General features: G+C 40.8%; 1 protein-coding gene across 2 annotated transcripts in view; it reads right to left on the bottom strand.

The window, feature by feature from the left end:
• GRAMD4 (GRAM domain containing 4) overlaps positions 1-20620 on the bottom strand; it is a 75273-nt gene that overhangs the window by 18870 nt on the left and 35783 nt on the right. For both annotated transcript variants that reach the window (XM_033058540.1, XM_033058539.2), the window contains exons 4-7: positions 11316-11436; positions 3898-3959; positions 1729-1861; positions 1231-1256 (exon numbers count right to left, since the gene is read on the bottom strand). In XM_033058540.1, the coding sequence (XP_032914431.1) occupies positions 1231-1256; positions 1729-1861; positions 3898-3959; positions 11316-11436 (342 nt within the window). The remainder of the gene's footprint in view (positions 1-1230; positions 1257-1728; positions 1862-3897; positions 3960-11315; positions 11437-20620) is intronic.

Raw genomic sequence — 20620 nt, 5'->3', positions numbered from 1 at the left:
AGCACTCCATTCTGCTGTCCACATCATTGATAAAGATATCAACCAGGACAGACCCCAATACTGAGCCCAGGGGAACACCATTTGTGACCAGGTGGGTGTAGCTCCATCCCCTTTCCCTCTCTGGGTCTGGCCAAGAGCCAGTTTTCTACCCAGCAAAGCATACACCTGTCCAAGCCACAATCAGCCACCTTCTTCAGGAGAATGCTGTGGGAAACAGCAACAAAGGCTTTACTAGCCTAGGTAGACAACATCCAGAGCCCTTCCCTCCCTTGCTTCTGCTTCACCAGCTAGATTAAAGCCAGGCTAGACCTCTTGGCTGTATCTCTGCAGGACTCTACCCATTGCTAGTACTTTGCTGCTTATTCTTCCTAAGCCATGCAACCCAGCACATGACTCCATGAAGAAGTTTGACTCCCACTTCTGCAGACCTTTGGTCTTGCTGTCACTGCATGGGAGACTGACCTGTGCTGGGAGCAGCCCACACACAGACACACTCAGCCAGCAAGAGCAAGAGGAGTTCTTCCTCAGCTCCCTAAAACCCTCTTCTGCTTCAGCCTCTTCATCTATGCTCCTTCACTACTTGGACAAACAAGCTAGGGAACACAAGGAAACAGGAGAGAGCTGCTGCAAGACCACCTGCTGTAAGACCACATCAGTTTTGCCTTTCCTTGTGATGACACCTCCTGCACAGAGAGTCTCAGAAGCTCTCACTCTATTTGCAGTAGAACTCACAACTTTTGAAGTCTTTCTTCAAGACAGCCTCTGACTTGCGGTCCTAGTTTGTTTGGCTTGAGACTCAGCTATCCCAAACAGTCTTCCTGTGTGAAATAATTAAGCAACTAGCACTGGATTTCTTCAAGCATCAGCAGCACAACCAAAGCAGCAGAGGAAGTAAGTGCAGGGGCATGCCCAAGGCACTGGAAGAGCTCATGGACTCAAGTGCTGCTTCCATCTGCTCTGTTTCAGCAGCCTACACCAAGCCCAAAGAGAAGATCAAGACTTGGAAATCACTGGTGACAATGTTATGGAGAGCTCTGAGTCAGGCTCCTCAGACAACAGGGATCTAGATTTTGTGGCTAACCTAGTGGGAGTTAGGAACCACCCAAAGCTTAACACTGTTCTTTAAAAGGTATTCTGAAGGCAGTGCAAGTACACCACTGAGAAGTCACAGGTATTCTCCCAAATGAAACCAAAACAAATACAATGAATAAAATACTGCGAAGTACTTACTTAATCTTCTCATATTCTCAGTCAACCTGAAAAATAACAGATAAAAGCAACTTGTTAAATAGATAACTAGTGCACACTTGTGTGCATTGGATTCCTGAAATACTCTTCACAGTTATAAACTAGATGTGCATAAAGCTTCACTCTTGCCTGTTACAAAAGGTGTTTCTAGTAACTTAATATAGTCTACCTAGCATGAGACTAAAAAGTGACGTTTAAAAGCTCTCCAAGCCTAACTGAGACTTTGTTCACAGTTTCTGGGTGGCATACCACAAAACCTGGTAAATAATACAAATCTTATTTTATTTCAAACAGCAGATAAACTTAAAATCTCATGTTTTGTCCAAAGCAGTCACAAAAGTTTTGAGGTAGCTCTGTACTTTTGGTGTTATTATTTGTTATTGAAACATTTGCTCCAATCATAGGTTGGTTTAAAAGAAAAAAAAAAAGAGAAAAAAACAACTTGTAAAGGCACCAACAATTTCTGACAATGGGATTTACCTTCTAGCACTAAGTGGCTCTTCTGCTTCCACTGTATTCTCTTCTGGCTGAAATCTGAAGTCCTCAACATACTCCCCAAATTTGTCACCAAACCACTTCTGGAGTCTTGAAGAGACTGTGTGACTACTCTTATCTATAAAAGAGAAGCACTAAGTATTAGGATAATGCTAGAAGACATCTTTATCCAATGCCAGCCCCTGTTCCCACACACTGTGCTTCACTGGGAAGCACGCTGTACTTCCCTGTCCTTCACCAACACTCTTTGTGGAAACTTGCAATTTACTTCTGCCATTTCACAGGACCCCCAGCTGCATTAAATTGGTAAAATAACACTCAAGTTGACTCCTGCATTGCTCTTAGGACATTACATGGAAGCATCTTATTACCCAAAATATTAAGAGTAAAACATCCTAACAAACAATAATTTTTAGCAAACACAGTGAAAACATTTTCTGGTTAAGAGACTTCTGTAAACAAAAGACTGATGTAAATCTCAGTGCTCCCTGTTGTGCTGAAGTGTCACCTTGAGAAAAGCAAGTGCAAAGCAAAACACTCCTGGGCAGAGAGCTGGACAACCACACTGCAGCCACAGTGATTTGACAGGAAAAGGAGGTGGAAGCATAAGCAAGATTCTGCTAGAAGCATTTTTACTTCCACTTTCCAACCACTGATAGTTTATGAAGATTGTACCTGTCTGTCTTTATAGAGCTATTAAAAAAAAAAAAACAAACATGCAGTTCCTTTTTTTCTAAAGTCAGCCTTCAGAAATTATGCTGCATATGCCATTTTCTATATATGGAATATACAGTCATAATACTACCTGGGAACAAATAATCATACAACAAAATAATGAAATGATGCACACTTTCTGTGCGTCAGGTTTAATGGAAAAATATAACATAATATAGGGGTACATGGAAATATCATCAGGGTAAAAGCCTTAAGGCATGGCAAGTGAGAACAAAATCACCTGTAACTCACTACATTGTGGTCTAGAAGGAACAGGCTATTTGGAACCTAGCTCAATACAGCAATGTCACAAACAGGATACTGGTCATAATTAGTCCAGGACCAAATTTAGTACAGAACTACATGAAATTAATATATGATTAAACAGAGGTACAGAAGATTAATCAGCCAATTATAACAGCCAAAATGATGCATTTAAATTCATGAGAAAAAGCCACTGGTGCTCAGAAAATAGAATCAAACTATTTACTAATGATTTACCATGAAATCTAGAAAAACAGGGAATCTAGTGACTGTTTACAACCAAGACAACACTTCCACTTGAGAATAAAAACAGGAAGTAGCTTTCCACATGGTAATACTTCAGAAAGTACTGAGAAATAAATTTTGACAAGAGAAAAAAATATCAGGTTGTAGTTGACATAACAGAAAGCACTGACACTGCGGAAGTACGGGAGAGGAAATTTCAGATTTAGTCCACAGATCTAAAAGTTTAAGTCTCAATCACAAGGAAGGAAAGTAAAAGTACTGAAAGACTGAGAATTTGACTGTTGCCTTAGCTCCTTCAGACATCAGTACATTACTGAATTCATAATAAGCATCAGCTTGAAAAATGTAGGTGACAGTGTAGGTGTCCAAAAAATTAATAGATCTTAAGCTTAGTCCTTCTCCAGAATGTCTCTTCTTTTAGAGGAAGGAAGCAGTAATACAGTTAGTGGTACACCTGAACTGCAATTGAGAACAAAGCAGAACATTTGTTCTATGTATTACACCTGTTTTCTGGTAAGTCAAGGATCAGCAAGGCATGGAAGAATGATGAAGTGAGCCAACAGGTTCCATCACATACCTAAAGGCCTTACAATACACAATAAATTCTTTGCTCAGGTATGCAAAGTCAACTACAAAAAGTCAATGCAGAATCATGTACAGAGAAGTTGCTTGAATTGTCATTTATATTCAGCTTCTTCAGAAGTAAGATTTGATGAGAAGGGAAAGGGAAGGGAAAGGGAAGGGAAAGGGAAGGGAAAGGGAAGGGAAAGGGAAGGGAAAGGGAAGGGAAAGGGAAGGGAAAGGGAAGGGAAAGGGAAGGGAAAGGGAAGGGAAAGGGAAGGGAAAGGGAAGGGAAAGGGAAGGGAAAGGGAAGGGAAAGGGAAGAGTCCGACTGAACTGAAGTGCTGTTAGAGGTCTGACCAAGCTCACCTGTTCCATTGGCTTGTGCTTGTGGCTTTGCAGGTTGCTGAGCTGCAGGCATCTCTTCTGCCCTACAAAGAAAACAGAAACAATGTGAAATGTTACAGAGGAAGAATTAATTCCCTTTTAGGTAAAGGAAGCACCAGAACCTCCCATGGATTCCATAGCTGAGATTATCCAATCATGATAACAGAATACAGCTTATGCCCCTTCACAAGACTCAAATATTCACTGCACTTAGGATCCTGGGAAATATCACCCACTGTGAGGAGAGGTGGGGTTTAGCCATTCCTGTCACCAACAGCTCAATTTCATCTTACAACTGCTCAACAATGTAGTATCAAATTTCTTGCATTATTTATGCCTTCATGTGGTATATTCATTGCAATGCCTGCCAGGAAAACTCTTCAGAGCTATGACTTTTCCCACAGCAATAAAGTAAAAGGGATTCTGTATCACAAGTTGGTAACCACCGCAGAGCAAAACCACAATTTAATGCACAAATCTTGAATTCTGCCATCACTACTAGGGTCAAACACCACTCAGCTTCACAAGAGGAACAGGTGTTAAGAATGATTTAAAATGTTACGTTGTAAGCTCTCAAAATACACAGATCACAACCAACTTGAAAAATATCTTGAAAAACTGAAATAGTCTGAAAAACTGCAACAAAAATGTTCTACAAATATATGTCAAATAGGCATCATTGGTCTCACCTTTCAAAAGGAGTCAAGATCCATTTAAAGTGAACATATTCTTAAAAACACAAATGCTTTTGGCATTCTGCACATGTGCAAGGCTTCAAATTGCATTTGTACACACCCTCCAACTGCCAATCTGTCTTAAGAATACTTCAGGCTTCAGTCCCAAAGTCTTCAGTCATTCATGCAGATATCATACAGAAAGATTTTTCTAATGAAGCAGAAGCTTTGACAACATAATACCAGCCACAGCAAGCTTTACTTGACAGGGAGCTGTATGATTGAAGAGATTACTTCTTGAAACAAAAAAGTGTCAGTTGTGCAATTTCATGATCACTCACTTATCAGGCAATGTAAGTACTTTCAAATGTTCCTTTCATCTTTTGCTCCTTGGAAGGGAATCAAGTGAAACATGGTCAGCAAATGAAGAGCAAGAAGAGGGATTCCACTGCACTGGGCAGATTGCAGCAATACAGATGGGTACACAGCCCTCCCTCCTGCTGTTCCTCTAGAAAGGATGTTAGGAAAAGATGTCACTGTACTGTCTGCACACGGAAAAGGTCATTACTAATGTGTTCTGTCTTGATATTACCATACATCAATGAATATGGAGAAACTATAGAACTTGTTACCTCCCTTCCTAAGCATTCCCCATCCTTAATGAACTTTCCACATCCTTGTTCATTTCTAAAAAGAACATTTAGAAGCAATTTACTGATTTATGAATTACAGCTCGACATTTATTGGTGTTGATGAGCTGAATTCAATGTTTTTTGCTTTGAAAGACACTTGCTTTCATGACTTGTCAGGACTTTTCTCCGTGGTTTCTATATTTGCAGCAACTCTTCCTTTCAAAAGCCAACTGAAAAGTCATCAGTTTATTTTCTTCAGCTAAACTCTAACTTTGGTCCCTGTGCCATTTTCCCCCAGTTTCTATATAAGCCACGGCTCCTCACCTAAAAACACCTATCTTTGCTTCTCCCACACCCTTGCATCTCCTCCATTTCCAGCTCTCAAAAGACAGCAATAAACACGATCAAATTTGCACCAACTATTACACGGCAGTGTCTTGATTTCCTCTATCAGCCACACATCAGATGGTTACACCATACAGTTGAGCATTTTCATCTGAAATCTGTCACTGGAACTGTGTTTCATTGAAGCTGAAGACATATTTAGGTGGAATGGAGACAGAAGCCGTTACTCAACCCTTTCCTGCTGTGTGGAGGCACTGACTGGAGTAGTGTCACACCAGAAGAGCTCCTGTGAGAGCCAAGACGAGATCCCAGCACTGCCAGTTGTCAGTCTTCAGGCTGGGTCTTCCTTTGACATGCTGGGATTTATTTTCAGAAGCAGCACAGCGTCATTTCTCCCCATGTTTCTCAGGCAAAAAGCCAAGAAAATCTCATCAAGAAGTAGTTCTGTACAGTAGCCTTACTGGGCTCCATCAGCAGCACATGACAGTTGGCTTTGGCCCTTCTTGGTGCTCTTGTTTCATTTCTTTGGCAATGTCTTACTTGCCATCTGCCTGTTACCTCTTCCCCATGAAGAACCTGACCTTTACGAATCATCAGGTTAATGACAGCTCATTACTGCACCTGTGAAACAGGTTATAATTAGCCACTTCAGACAGATCCGGGACAGGAAGCTCAGAATTCATTGTTTGGGCTTGCACACCTACTGGGAAGTTCAATTCCAAAACCAGGTCATGTTGAACCATGCAGTTCATCAAGACCACTGACAGAGGGAAGAAATTATCTTTCCAAGTTTCTGAACCATTCTTCATGCCGGAGATTGTTTAAAAGGCTGAAAAACACAAACAGTCCCCAGAACAACACTGTGCTCCTCTGTGGGCTTCCTAACCACAGCCTGAACCTAAGAAAATAAGCTGTATTAATTCCTCTTGGACCACACTTTCCACCCAGAAAAAAGGTGTAACTGGCAACACTAACACATCCCCAACATGAAACTAGGTCATATTCATGCAACTAGTGATTGCAGCCATTTAAAGCACAGGCTGTTTGAAACGGGTAAGAGCAACCTCAGACAGCAGAGGAGACAAACACAAACTGCCTTTTTTTGTTTCTCTCTCTCTCTCTTTTTTAATACAGTGAGGTCAGGGAAGCATCCATATTAAAGAATGTAAGAGCTGTTCATGACCAGGACTCATGTACCACTCAAAAGCAACTAGCACACTCTGATGCAGGGTCCATTCAGTGTTGCCCCATGGAACAGCATCCAAGTGTTATTTATTTATTTATTTGCAAGTATAACACAGAATTTAAGCAAACCTTGATACTGAAGACCATTTCCCTTAAATAAAGATTTTTTGCTTGTGCATATTAGGCCCTGAATACAGCTGCAAGTTGAGATGTGTGTGAATCAACAGACTTCCCCAAAGAAATGGATGCAGACCAGAGTTGCTGGATACAACAGGTAGAGAGAGTCATTGCCATGATGTTCTCAGACATATTCAAAGCAGTTTTCTCACAGGCTAACTCTAAGTTCACAAGCAACCTACCACCGTTTTTCAGCCACTGTTGCAGAAGATATTCAAGGCTGTTAACACCTTTCCTATTGCTCTGAGCAACCTGAAAATGTGTATACTTCCATCAAAAGCATATTTCAACCTCAAACACACAAAACATAAGCTGGTATTTTCTTAGCCTAGCTTAAAAACATATCTTTCAGGTATGCATGGCCTCTTACCCTGAAGAGCTGTTAAAAAACCAAGTTAAGTAATTTTCATGTTTTCCACCTCCTTCCCATTAAAATACACCAAACATTTCAGAATGTTTGCTATTCTCATCCACAATGAATGGTGACTTATTTGGTCCTTGTAAAAATAGTTCACAATGATACTAATAACAAGGTGTGCTGCATAAGTTACACGGCTGTTGCTAAGTTTTGTTGCAAAACTTTTTGTTGTTTTTCTTTTCTGCATGATTGTAGCTCATAATTTGCAAAATATGGCAGTAACAGCTCACACAAACTATTCAGATTATTTATGCATCATTCTGCTTGCAAAATGTCATAAGCTTCAGCTGCCATACCAAATGCTGGGATGCTCTGAATTGCATTTGTGGAAAACTTCAGCTGAGGCCACTATATTTCTGAATAATCAGATATACAAACAATAAACACCATGACAAACAAAAGCACCAAAAATCCTCTTCTTCCACTCTGCCCTCTTCCCTGTGCACAACTGTGACCTCAACGAAGGAAGCCCATGTTCTTCACTAGGAAAAAAAACTTGAGATTGTGAACTTTTCTCCTTGCCAAACATTTTTAATCATGTTTTATATTGCTAGATGTGTTGATCTGCCTCACAAATACTTTTGAATACTGCAACTTTTAAAAATTTTTTTCTTATACCACAGCATAGATTGGTTTTCATTAGCAGTGTACTCCTGCAAGCAAAAAGAACAGTACATGCAAACCCCAGGCTTCAACTAAGTACCACAAAGCTGCTCCCTCCCCTACCAGGAGACGTATGAATATCTATTTTAGAACTGCAAACAATTACCTTAGAAGAAGGGTGAATCTGACATACGCACATAGAACTTTGTGCAGTTATTTTGCTTAATAAAATTAAATTTCCATCAGGCATAAATATGGTCTATTATACATTTGACTATGTAAGCCAACATTTCACCTATAGTCCTAATAAAATTATTTTAAAACGTCCACAGTGAAGTGCAAAATATATTAAGCAGTGAAGAATTTCACAGAATGAAGCACAAGTCAAGGAAAAATCATGGACAAATTTTTCCCCTCCTAGAGAGAAACTGAAAAAATTTCAAAGACTTATTTTGATTTTTTTTATTTGATATTTCAAAGTCTGTATTTGTTGTCACCTTATTCATCCTGCCTGTCACAAAACAGCAGTAAGACTAGCTAGAGAAACACTTGGGTAGAAAGGATAATTGGCTGAACGTAATCCCCAAGTGCAATACCCAAGCTGACAGGACTAATGTAATCCTTAGGATACCTAAATGGCACTAAGGGAGCCATGTCATCCTACTTTAATTTAGCAACGTCACTCCTGCTAGAGATTTGCTGTTGTCCGCAGTCCAGCAAGGCACAGATGTTGACACAAATATTGATAAACAAAGACCTTTCATCTATTTTCTCTGTAAAACCTGTACTCATAAGCTGCAGTGGGCCAGATCAGATTCTGAGTCAGCCTTATTATTCTGAAACAGAGCAGGATGATGAGCACCTTCCTGCAGAAGAAGACAGCTCCTCATCCTCCCCTAGGACCCAGCCATGAGATCTCTTTCCCCTTCTCTGTGCATGAGCTGGAGTCCAGGCATAGCTGTCCTTGGGACAAAGCTCAAGGCCTGTTGCCAGCACTAAAGACAAGCATGTAGAATTCACATCTCGAGCAACTTCTTCAAGGCAGCAAGTCAAGGCATCAGTTTCATCTACCAACAGCAGGAAACAATGCTCAGGGCTCTGTACAGCTGTTACTGTGCTACCAGACACTCTCAGCATGCATCAGGCACAAGTTTCTCCTCTTTGTCTATCAGGCAACATCAGTCTAGGTACACAGCCAGACCAACCAGCAAGGCAGTAAAAATGCACTCTCACCTCTCAGTCGCAAGAGCAACTTTAAAATGTCACTCAAAAATAGTCCAGATCAGAGCAGTCTGGACCACCTTCCCATTTCACAGTTGTGGTGCTGGCTTGGGAACCAGACTCTTCCACAAGGACCTTCAAGAGCCCCTCTGAGCTGACTGCACAGACTAACCTTGCACAGAACCAGCGATTTTGGACAACCATCACTGTGAAACGCCACCTAAAAAATCCCACTGTAGTGGGTACTGAGAATAAGAAGAAAGGTCTAATCTATCTTTTATCTAAAGCCTTGGTGCACCAACACTCTGAATAATGTTCAAAGTCTTAAAACAGTTAAAGAATGGCAAATGAATTGCTGAAAGGGATGGAGTACTCTTAGAGAGACAGTGGTAAAGTTGGAACTCTTCAGTCTAGAGAGAATGTAAGAGAAGAAAGGACTCATTAAGGATGGCAAGTAAACTGAATGCTGAACAGTAATTCACCACATCTTACAATGCTGTAACTACGGGGCACTTTTTGAAACCACAATAAAATCTGTTAAAAAGGAAAGCAAACAAAATGCTTCTTTAGAGTTAAGAGGGGACCTGTGTAATATATTGCTTCCATAGTTTCCAGTGGAAGGTAGCTCCAGCAATTAACAGTGTTAAATAAATTCATGGATAACAGGTCTGCAAATAGAGACTGAAGTGAAAGACAGCAATGCACCTTCTGACACCCATAAAGTAAGTATGTGTGTGTGCTTACAATGAGTGGTTGAGGGAACAGGGGGTGTTTAACCTGGAGAAAAGGAGGCTCAGGGGAGATCTAACTGCTCTCTACAACTGCCTGAAAGGAGGTTGTAGTCAGGTGGGGGTCAGCCTCTTCTCCCTGGTAACAAGCTATAGGACAAGAAGAAATTATCTCAAGTTGCACCGGGGAGTTTTTGACTTGGTATTAGGAAAAATTCTTTCACCAGAAGGGTCCTCAAGTACTGGAACAGACTACCAAGGAAGTGGTTGAGTCACCATCCCTGGAGATATTTAAGAGACATGTAGATGTGGCCCTTGACTGCATGGTTTCGTGATGGCCTAGGCAGTGCTGGGTTAAGGGTTGGACTTGATGATCTTAAAGGTCTTTTCCAAACTAAATAACTCTATGATTCCATTGGATCAGGATGTAGACAGACAACAGAAAGAAACTGAAATAAATAGCTCCTACTTCCATTGCCACCAGTGGACATGGACTGCTAGCCTGAGCAGAAAGGAATTTTTGCATTTGAGTACAGAAGCAGGAGGCTGGGAAGAGTTTGCATGGCATTGGGAAACTGCATATCCAAGCAGAACGTTTTTCCCGTCTGCTCTTGCTTGTCACCTCTAAGTAAGTGGCAGTGCTTAGCATGTGATCACCAGCTCAGCCTGCACTATCTCCCAATGACAGCACCTGGTAGTGAGCCACAGACCCTGCTGCTCAGCCAAGTAATCTCAGCTACTGCTGGGGAAGATAAAACAGGCCGCTATGTACACAAGGGGTCTGGAACAACCAGGCCCCCAAGTAACTGCTGTGATCTTAAGATCTATGTAGCTAAGCAGAGTAGGGAAAGACAATATCAAATGTCATGCTTTGCATCATCAGGATGGATGTCCTTGAGGCTGAAAGGACCTAGGGGCATAGAGAGGTGTTTCTATCTGTCATTGCAGTGGCAAGGAAGGCTCAAATTCCAGTTACTCACATGCATTTAGGGCTTTGCTGTGGCACTGGGACATCCTTGCTGCTGCTAGAACAAGAATAACACAGACTGGGCAGTCTGGAGAAGACATAGGTTTTGAGAAGGATAAGCATATGCAATGGCATGGCAAAGGCTCTGGCATACAGTAGCTCCAGGCAGGCAACATCCCAGAGGGAGGGCATCAGAAGAGATGAAATGAGGAATATCACAACTAGAAAGTGTCGTGGCACTTCTGTAGCTACAGCAGTATGTATGGCCAAGTAACTTGTATGCATATGGATGTTAATTTTGTAGTTTTACAAGACAACATAGACAGCTGCACACTCTGTGAACTACTGATTTAAGAGCACCTAGGCTGGAAACATATGCTTTTACCAGCACTTCCCAGAGACAGTCAGAGATCTCAGCTTTCAGCTTTACAGTGACGATGTTTCTCTTACCTTGCTTTAAGTACTTCATTGACTCTTTGCTCCAGTTCTAATCTCCTCTGCCGCTCCTTTTCTAGCTCCTGCCTTAACGTTTCAGCGTTTGTTTCTTCTCTCAGCTTCCTGAGCTCCTCCTCTGTTAATTAAAGAACAAGACAAAGATTTAGTTACCCTGAAGTATTTCTATAAGAAATTTAAAATCTAATTATGGTAGATTAGGTGTGGGGGATTTTTTTTTAGCTGTGCTATACCAAATATGTTCACCATTAAAAAACAAGTATTCAAAGGCTAGACAGACTTCATAAAAAGCACACAGCTGTATCAAGTAAAAAATGTTTCATTACAGTTGTTAAGCAAGGAGGAAAACAACTCTAAAGTTCTCTTTTCAAGATGCAAAAAAGCCCTTGGTACAAGCTACCTTTACTTAAATACAACATACTCTTCATTTCCCAAAGAAATAATCAGCAGGAAAGGCTGTCTATTGCTAAATCCAGCGGTCATAACAAAAAAAAAGAGTATCTGTTTTCTTCCCTCATGTCTGTGGGTGGGAAAACACAAAACCATCTCAGAAGTTATATGATGCCATACAAACCCATGCCCATCAGTTTCTGGCACCAAGTCAGATGGTCCCTCTAAGAACCTCAGCACCTTATAATTTTAAGAAAGGGTTGTGAAACAAGAAACTAAGGTAAAATTTTTACTTTTGCAAGGTAATTCTGTGCCCTACTAACTTCCATGTAATAATTATATATATACCCACATATTTACTTATACAAACACATACACACTCTCACACGGTTTTTCACAAGAAGTGAGTATCAAGTACGCACAAGGCTTTTTTGTGGCTAATTAGCCTTGCTTTTTTGTCACTGGCAGTGTCCTTGCTCAAGACCTTATTTTACTCTAGAGTTAAAATGGGGTCACTATTACTGACAACTTTTCCCAGACAGGCATACATGAGATAAGGCAAAAGTAAGAATGGGAATCTCCGGTTTTTCCTTTTTAAACCAAAATTTACTCTACATTTTGCTCTCTGGGGTGGTTTTAATCACAACAATCAATAGTAGAACAGTAGGTGTATTTCCAGTTTACAACAAGTCAGAACAGAAACTACTTGCTATTTCCATTATCATCACAAACACAGGGGGTTCAGGTTTTTTACACTGTTTTATAAGATTGGTATACTGTTCTACCCTCCAGAGGGTCATTACACAATCTCTTTTGTTTCTTTTCACACACTGCCATCTAAATCTTTGATAATCAGAGAATTTTGATATCTGAGCCTCTCTGACTCCAGTCACTATGCTTCTTGAGAAGCCCTGAAGCCATAGTGCAGATGTCCAGAGGAACTGATGCACTCTCCATGCCCTGCAGGAAACCCTGGTGCAGTGTGTCACTTCATCTGCTGGTGGGAGACTTCTGTGCTCCTGCAGCAATAAGAGCTTTAGAGCACAGAATTAGGAGAGATGGGAAGAAGATCCATGAATCAAAGGGACAACACGATGGTTTCCACCACGGAACTCCACAAACCCCATCAAAGAGAAAGGGGTGCTGTTATCCATCGCCCCACTGTGAGATGGTTAGTGACCCTGGGAAGAAGAACTGGAGCACAGAAACCACATTATCTTCCAGCAACTAAAATTGAGAATCCCCAAGGGTAGGGAAATGTCACTGTTGCAGCAGGTATTGTCTCTCCTATAAATAAATGGAAAGATGTGGCTAGAAGGGTAGACATCCACATGGAGCTGTTCCTAATTACATATCCACAAGGAATTTTAAATCCAACAAGAAAACTACATTCATAATTTACCCTACTTTCAAGGGCTTGCCTGGTTCCAGAACAACAGCCTGCACACAGCTGAGGGGAAACATCTGTTGCACTTCAAATGCACTGGAACTTGTGCAATATCATGAAGATATCACAGAAAGTTCCACAGCTTGATAGAGATGTTATCTTCTCAAGACCATTAAAGGGAAAAAATTTCTTCATTACGCATTTTTTGTTTTAATAAAGAGGAAGTGACTATGCATTTTGTGTACATAAGAAAATAACGCACATTACAAATTAACCTCAATGTCCTTGAAAGTCATATCTTCCAGCTTCCTTAATTCCAGTTGTTCTGATTACGCTACATCTTGTACTACTAAAACCAAAACAAAACCTCCAGAAATTTTACCTCTTGTCCTCCAAAGAGGACAAACAGTGACAAATATTCTTTATGGAAAGAGGCAGAGTTAAAGGGCACACACTGAAAGAGGCAGAACTCCTATAAACAAACAAAAAAAAATACAACATCCAATCCTTAAGAACTGTCATAGCTTCACATTTCAGAGCATTTCCTAACTTTCCCATACATGACTGCAATTCAAATCCACCCCATCAAGTCCTTAAAGCAGTATTTGTTGCTACTTTGGCAGCAGTGTGGTCTGGCACTGTAGACCTTTCGTGTTCAGTTAGCTAAATACTCTTAAGTCTGCTAAGCAACAGAAACCACAGAGAGAGGAAGGGGGGGAAAGTTCTTCCTTGCTCTCTCCCCTGAAATAATCTACTATTTGGCCAAGCTGAACTACGCTTTTAAAGCAAATTTCTCTATCCCTGAAGAGTCCTCCTGTAGAGTGAGTGAAGCTGGCTACAAAGAGCAGAGGTCACGGACCCCTGAGAAGAATCCGTAAGAACATTTCACCATGGTATCTATCTACTGAGTTTTACAGAGGAGTACTTTCCTTGATGATGAGAATGGAGGGTTCCTTGGATTTCATTTTCAATCAGTAAAAATTCAAACATGCTCCCCACTCTGAACACACACAAAAGGGTAAAACCTAAAAGGTCAAGCTTCAAGCTTCCAGATTAATCAGTTTCTGTAATTTCCTTCCCAGGCATATCCATCACAGCCCACTATCTTCTCCAGGGCAAGAAACATTAAAATATTGCTAGTGTGCATGTGTTAGCTGGACATTCAGGTAAAGTGATCAGCCATAAAGGTGACCTGGTTAGAGGGGAGACATTACAAAAAGAAGAAACTGTCTGCTGAAACACTGACAAAACAAAAAAAAACACTGGCAAGCCTGGGAACTAGGCCTGGGAACCAGAAGCATTGTTGGGAAGTGCAGCTGGCTTCTCTGAAATGCATAGCCTGGTACCTAGAAACCTGACACACCAGTGATAAGCACAAAAACAAGGAACCACAACAGCGACTTGTCATCTGAAAAGGTGAAAAATAGTCTGAAAAGAGGAAAAACATCCTGAGAAAGTAAAACTTGATAACTGTCGTTGGCTGTTGTATCTGCAAGAAAAAGAAAACAGTCTAGAAAAAAAATAATTGACCTGAGACAAGAAAAAACAATGTCTGTTGGCTATTCTGGGTGAAATACAGAAATTAACAGCATCTATTGGCTGCTAAAGCAGTAGTGTCCTACACTTCCCTACTTCTCTCTGATATTACTCCATTTTCATTCAAATCGAAACTTCTCCCTTCAAGAACTTTGCATGTTGCACAACCTTTTCCTTTCCTAAACAAGATGAACTCTTCTCACAAACTTTCTATGAGATCATGGTCCCTCACCCAGGACAATATGGTTTGTCCTCCTACATCTGGGATGGTTTGGCCCATTCTGACATCTGTCCAATAAGCTTGATACTGGTATTAATGCAAGTTTTTGTATATGTGCATGTAAATGTTCTATCATTATTACTTTTTTGGGGGTTTTACTGGAAAGTACTTTTTGGGAAAGTTTGCTTCATTAGTGAAAAGTTTCTAGTAGCCTGCAACAGTATACACCCATTTGGTGGCTGCCATACTACCGATTGCTCACAAAAATTTATAATAGCTCAATATAAATCAGTTATAAATCATAGGTGCAGGTGCTAGCTGTGATTTTTGGGCAATCTGTAATAAAGCAGAGAATTTAGAGTAAAAAACCTCCCCGCCCTTCAGTCTTAGAGAAGTCTATGAACTCAGTAACACACACAAACTCTAAATACCTGCACACTGGGTAATCTTTAAGGTTGTGACAGTAGGTGTTACCCTGAAAAAATGCTTTAGAAGCTCTCTAGCAGAGTCAACTTTTGTAGAAAAGCACGACAATATCTGTATGCTATTGCTCTTTTAAAACAAGCTATAAATTCTGTAAGACAAGGCAACAGTGGTGTTTCAATGACAGTAATTACTGCACTTACTATTGCACTGTAAACTTTAGGAGAATTGACCCCGTAGTAAAGGTATCATCAGTGATGCATCTTATAGGCTACCAAAAAAACCCATTTCAGTTTTTCTACAGCATTTTATCCTCTGTGAGTTGTAACGGGACTGTCGCACCTGAACTCTAAGGATTTGACAACTGAAATTGAAAGACTTAAAATTTCAAAAAGCTAAGCTGACACCATGTAACTGCTAAGACAGCAGTTTTGTTGTGTTATCTTACAGCATCAGCCACTACAGCAAATGAAAACTTTCAGTTTGCTCCTAAGAATACTCACGTGTAAGAAATGTTCTGATAAAAAGCACTTAAACACCCAGGTATTTAGTTCTGGTGAGACTGAACAGAATGTGAGTAGTGTTTAGAAAAGAAGGATGATACATCAGGCTAGAAGGCGTGGCAGAAGGTTGGACTTCTAATTCAAAACAGCTTGTACAACAAAGCGGATGTTTCCCTTAATCCCAGGATTGGAGGTAGATTAGGGAGCCTCCTCGTAGCTCTTTTATATAATACCATTTCTTCCTGGACGTACAGGTATGTTGCAAAATCCCCCTCCGAGACAAAGTGGCCAAAAATTCCTTTCAGAGCAGAGCTAGAGACTGCCAGTTACTGCTTCTACCTACCTGAACTTAGTTTAATGTAAAATCTAAGGAAACTGAGTTAAAAACTAGAAATGGCAAAAAGCACGTGTGCAACCCCATCATATTTGCATGGGGAAACACCAGTACTTAACAGGACAAAAATAACCCTTCTGTATCTATGTTAATCATGGTAAATCTCCTTACAACCCTTTGAACATTACTGGAGTTCAAGTATGTTATTTAATTGTTACTAAACACACTAAATCCCAACCACACACTTTCAATCTGGATCTCACCAGTTGTGCTGATGGAGCTAGACATTGGGACACTTGTCTCCAGGGCAGGCAGCTTCCACCCTTCCCAGACTCCCAATTCCTGATAAAGCTAAAGCTATGTTAACTTTGTCCCAAGTAAACCAACTATGACACTACTAACAACATGTCAGGATCTAAAAACAGATCTATTTTTATCATCATAGACACTGAAGAGCTTTTACCCTTCACCTTAAAAACCAGCAGCAAATGGCAGTGCTGTGAAAGACAGAATGGCTCCATCACTTATGGTAAAGACAAATAAAGAACATTGTCTGACAAACAAGCAGTCATGGAGGAAGAACCCACAATGGAATTCCCTAAATTGTTTTTCTCCTGACTACAGTTACTCTGCAATTTGCATACTCCTCTAAAGACATGTTCACAATTCATAGCTTTAACTAGATACAGTTTAATTGTGCATTATTACCTGTGCTTCTTCTAATCCGTAATTCCCCTTCTCCAGGGCATATGTTTTTTTCATCAGTGACTTGAGAACCATGGAGATTGCCAAAGAACTTATCATAAATCTACCCCTAAGATTTCAGATAAAACATTACCTTTTGATCCCAGACACTGTGAGATATCCTACTTCTTTGCATGCCAGATGCTTGGCAAAGTGCTTATTTAAGCCATCACACTAGCAGCTCCACTTTATAAACTTTCCTTTCTACCTTAAATCACCTCTTAAGGTCATGTTGTCTTTCATGCTTGGACTTCCACACTTCACTTGGGAATCCCAAAGCTCACTGCTTAGGAGGATTACTCTGAGGATTTTATGAAGGAAGAACCTAAAAATGTCCTTTGTCACAATGGATACCAGCATTGTTGTTCTCTATAGCTTTTCCAGAGCTGGACAACAACTGAATAACTCTTCTTTTTTCTTTCTTTTTTTTTTTTTCCCCTTTTGTGTTTGTGAACATCTTGATTTAACAATTTAATGGCTTTCCCTTGTGGTCAGGCCTCTTGCTTATTTGCATGAATCTTTCATATGGAAAACATAACAAAAAAAGATTTTCTAATAGGAATATTGGTGTCATTAAAAAGCCAAAAGGTAGACAGAATCATTAATGATTAAGCATCTTTATTGAGGGCATATCCTTTCCTCTTCTCTGCCCTGTTTTATATAGGAATTTTGGCAGAGTGCAGAAGTGAAATGGATAAATATAAACCACACATTTTCAATACCACCTTTCTCCAGCTATGTCTGCATGCATGAAAACAAGAAGTGACCTGTCTTAATGAGAACCAGTCATGCCAATTTCCCTTTAAAAGCTTTAACACAGGTTTGGCAGTTAAAAAATTGCTTTCTGCTTTGTTTCCATCATTCCTCTGTGCTTCTCTTTGCTCTTCCAAAGACAGAGCTCCTGCCCCACTACTTACACCAAGCAGAGCTTTAGAGGACCAGTTTTTGAGTCTCTTTGCATACGCCTACAGGGCAGGGAGCAGCGTGGGCTCCTGCTCTGCTGATAGGAAATAAAACTAACTCTGATCCAGAGACAGTGGAGGGAAGGCTGAGTCTGAACCATCACCCTCTCACAGTCAGTTAATATTCACTAGTACTATTCTCCTCACCTGAACAGCAAGAGTTTCACATAAACTGTGTTCCTTTTCATGCAATGAGGAGGACTGATTTACAGAACACATCATATTTGACTAAGCCTTCTTCCTCTGTGCAAACTGTTCCAGCCTCCTCTCTCACTATTCCTGTTATATCCTACTTGGAGTGGGTGAGGTTAGAAAGAACTAAGATGCCATTGCTAAGATTTGTACAAAATAGTATGCTAACTACCAATTAGTAACTTTACATTTACATTTAGTGGTTTCAGTGGAGCTTTATCATGTTGTAATAGACCTGGATCATTTCCTCCTCATTAGGGAAGGATTTTAAATTACACTTCCTGAAAATATAGCTTACTGAGACAGACCCCCTTCTGAAAACATCAAGTAGAAAGGTTTGTATTGTTAGATATACTTAAAGGTCAGCCTAAAAGTCATGAAAAATACTGCTTTTTCAGAAATTTCAGAGAATAAAAATGCCAGAAGAGTTGCAAAACCCACCTAAAATAAACAGAGCTGCAAAAATGTTGTCATTATTGCAGGAATAGTTTTCACTCTGTGGTTTTGGCAGAAGTGAAACAGTCTATAAATGTTGAAATAACGTCTGGCTTAGGAATAGCAGCAGGCTCTTCCAAGGCTCTTGTGCTACTAAGCTGAGCAGGGAAATGCAGGTTCCACATGGGGCTCCCAAAACCTCTGTGCCAGTTATACGAAAGGGAGAGGCACAACAGTGCTGACCATTGCCCTGCCTGGGTTTTCACACCCTCTCTGCAATTCACAAAGCTAAGTTGGGCACACACAAAAAGGCAGAAACAGGCACAGCCCACGTACATAACACAGTGTGTAGGTGGTATCTGTTCAAGGCTCTGGAGGAGCTCAAACAATACATCCCTCTGAGCACCGTGCTGCATTTTGGTTCATCAGTCTCAGGAAAAGGCAGTGGCAGTATGAGATCCTCCAGCATTTGGACATCTTCCTGTACAGCATCATCACCTACATCATCAAGTACGTGCTTTGTGCAATGACAGGGCAGACTGCACATGCCAGGCTCAGACCAAGGATTAGCTCAGGACTCCAGCCTGCTGCTGCACTGGGACAGTCACATCCCTTCCCTCTCCACTGGTCTCAGGAACCTCATGCTCTTGGGTAGCCAAGTTGAAAGCGAGCAAAAGCCCAACCTATCTCCTTCACTAATAAGAGTAGAGTACTTGGAGATGAGAAATGGAGATTTGAATGCTCCTTAGTCTGTATTGAGGTCTCTTGACCACCAGACAAATGCTCTACACTGCTCACGACTGCCTCTTCCAACAGTGTATCCAGGAAAATTAAGCCGGAGTTTTGAAGGTTTGGTTTTTTTTTTGTTGTTTTTGTTGTTTTGTTTTTTTTGCCTAGGACAGCTAGGAATGAAATCAAAATACACAGTATCTTATGTAAATATCTTTGGGTATAAGCAAAACCTTTCCTACACCTCTTACGAAACCTTCTGTAGCTTTTGAGAAGTCCCTCAGTTCAGATGTCAGACCTAGAAAAATTTTTAAATTTGTTAGTAAGCAAATGAGAGCACTCTTGTGAAGAGACAGCTCTATAGCAAAGCCTGGACTCACGTATTTTTACTGCGTCATCTCAGGGTGCCCATGATAAACATTCAAAATTTCCCACTTGTCACCAAAGGCAAACCAGCCTTCATCAGAGGAACTCTACGATCTAGAAACAGACATGTAAATCTCCCAGGGACACATTTTTAGTGCTAGGGAGCCCAGGATTTTAAAAGTTTAGAAGAAGGAGTAAAGGATGTGAAAAATCCAGGGTAAGCTCCAGTGCCACAGCACCCTCAGCACTCACCAGCAAGGGCACACTTTATTTCAGAGCCCATGGTGCAGCAATGGGACCCCTTGGCCAAGGGCTGACCATGTAGCAAGGAATGGCTATGGTGGTCTCCAGCTGATATTTGGGTCTCTCAGATAAACACAGCAGCTGCTTGCTCTCTTGCTGGGGCCTTCATCTGCTATGTAAATTAGCTCAAATTAGCTCTAGATTCTGCTTCAAGATTTCTGAACCTAAGGTTCAGATTACAGGCTGCTAGGTCAGTAAGAAAACAGCAAAACCAATGTAGTGAATCCATTCTTCTGCTCTTCTCTAGGTCTGCTACTGCAGCAGTACCCTCACATCAGGAGAAAATACACCAAAGGTATTTGGACATGGTTGGAAATTGGACTCTGGAGCAGCTTCACTGTCTATTTGTTGTATACAAATGTTTGAGTAGGTACTAGCATTTCTGTACAGAACTGGACTTTTTCAGCATAGGTCTTTTGCTGGTCAGCACAGGCTTGGCCTCTGAGGTTTAATACTTTCTAGCATGCCAGCTCTGCCTGAGAATCATCTATGGTTTTCTAGAGCTCTCCTTCCATGAGGTCAGTATTGTGCTAGGCTGTTCTTAAGAAGAATCATCAGGTCATTTGCATCAGAATGTGTGAGGCAGAGAAAATACTGTGGAGTTAGTCACATAAATGGTTCAAAACGCACAAGGATGAACAGTATGCCAGAGCAGAAATTTCATGGGAAAGCAGCATAATCCAAACTTCTTTTGTCATGTGGTATAAACATCATGACTGAAACCACTCATTTGGTAAGACCTTAAAGACTCCTGCCACAGACTGCTATATGGAGTGGA

Source organism: Catharus ustulatus, chromosome 4 (genome assembly GCF_009819885.2).
Source record: "Catharus ustulatus isolate bCatUst1 chromosome 4, bCatUst1.pri.v2, whole genome shotgun sequence".
Lineage (NCBI taxonomy): Eukaryota > Metazoa > Chordata > Aves > Passeriformes > Turdidae > Catharus > Catharus ustulatus.
The sequence above is the reverse complement of the archived record's forward strand: the minus strand, read 5'-3'. Positions and strand labels throughout refer to the sequence as shown.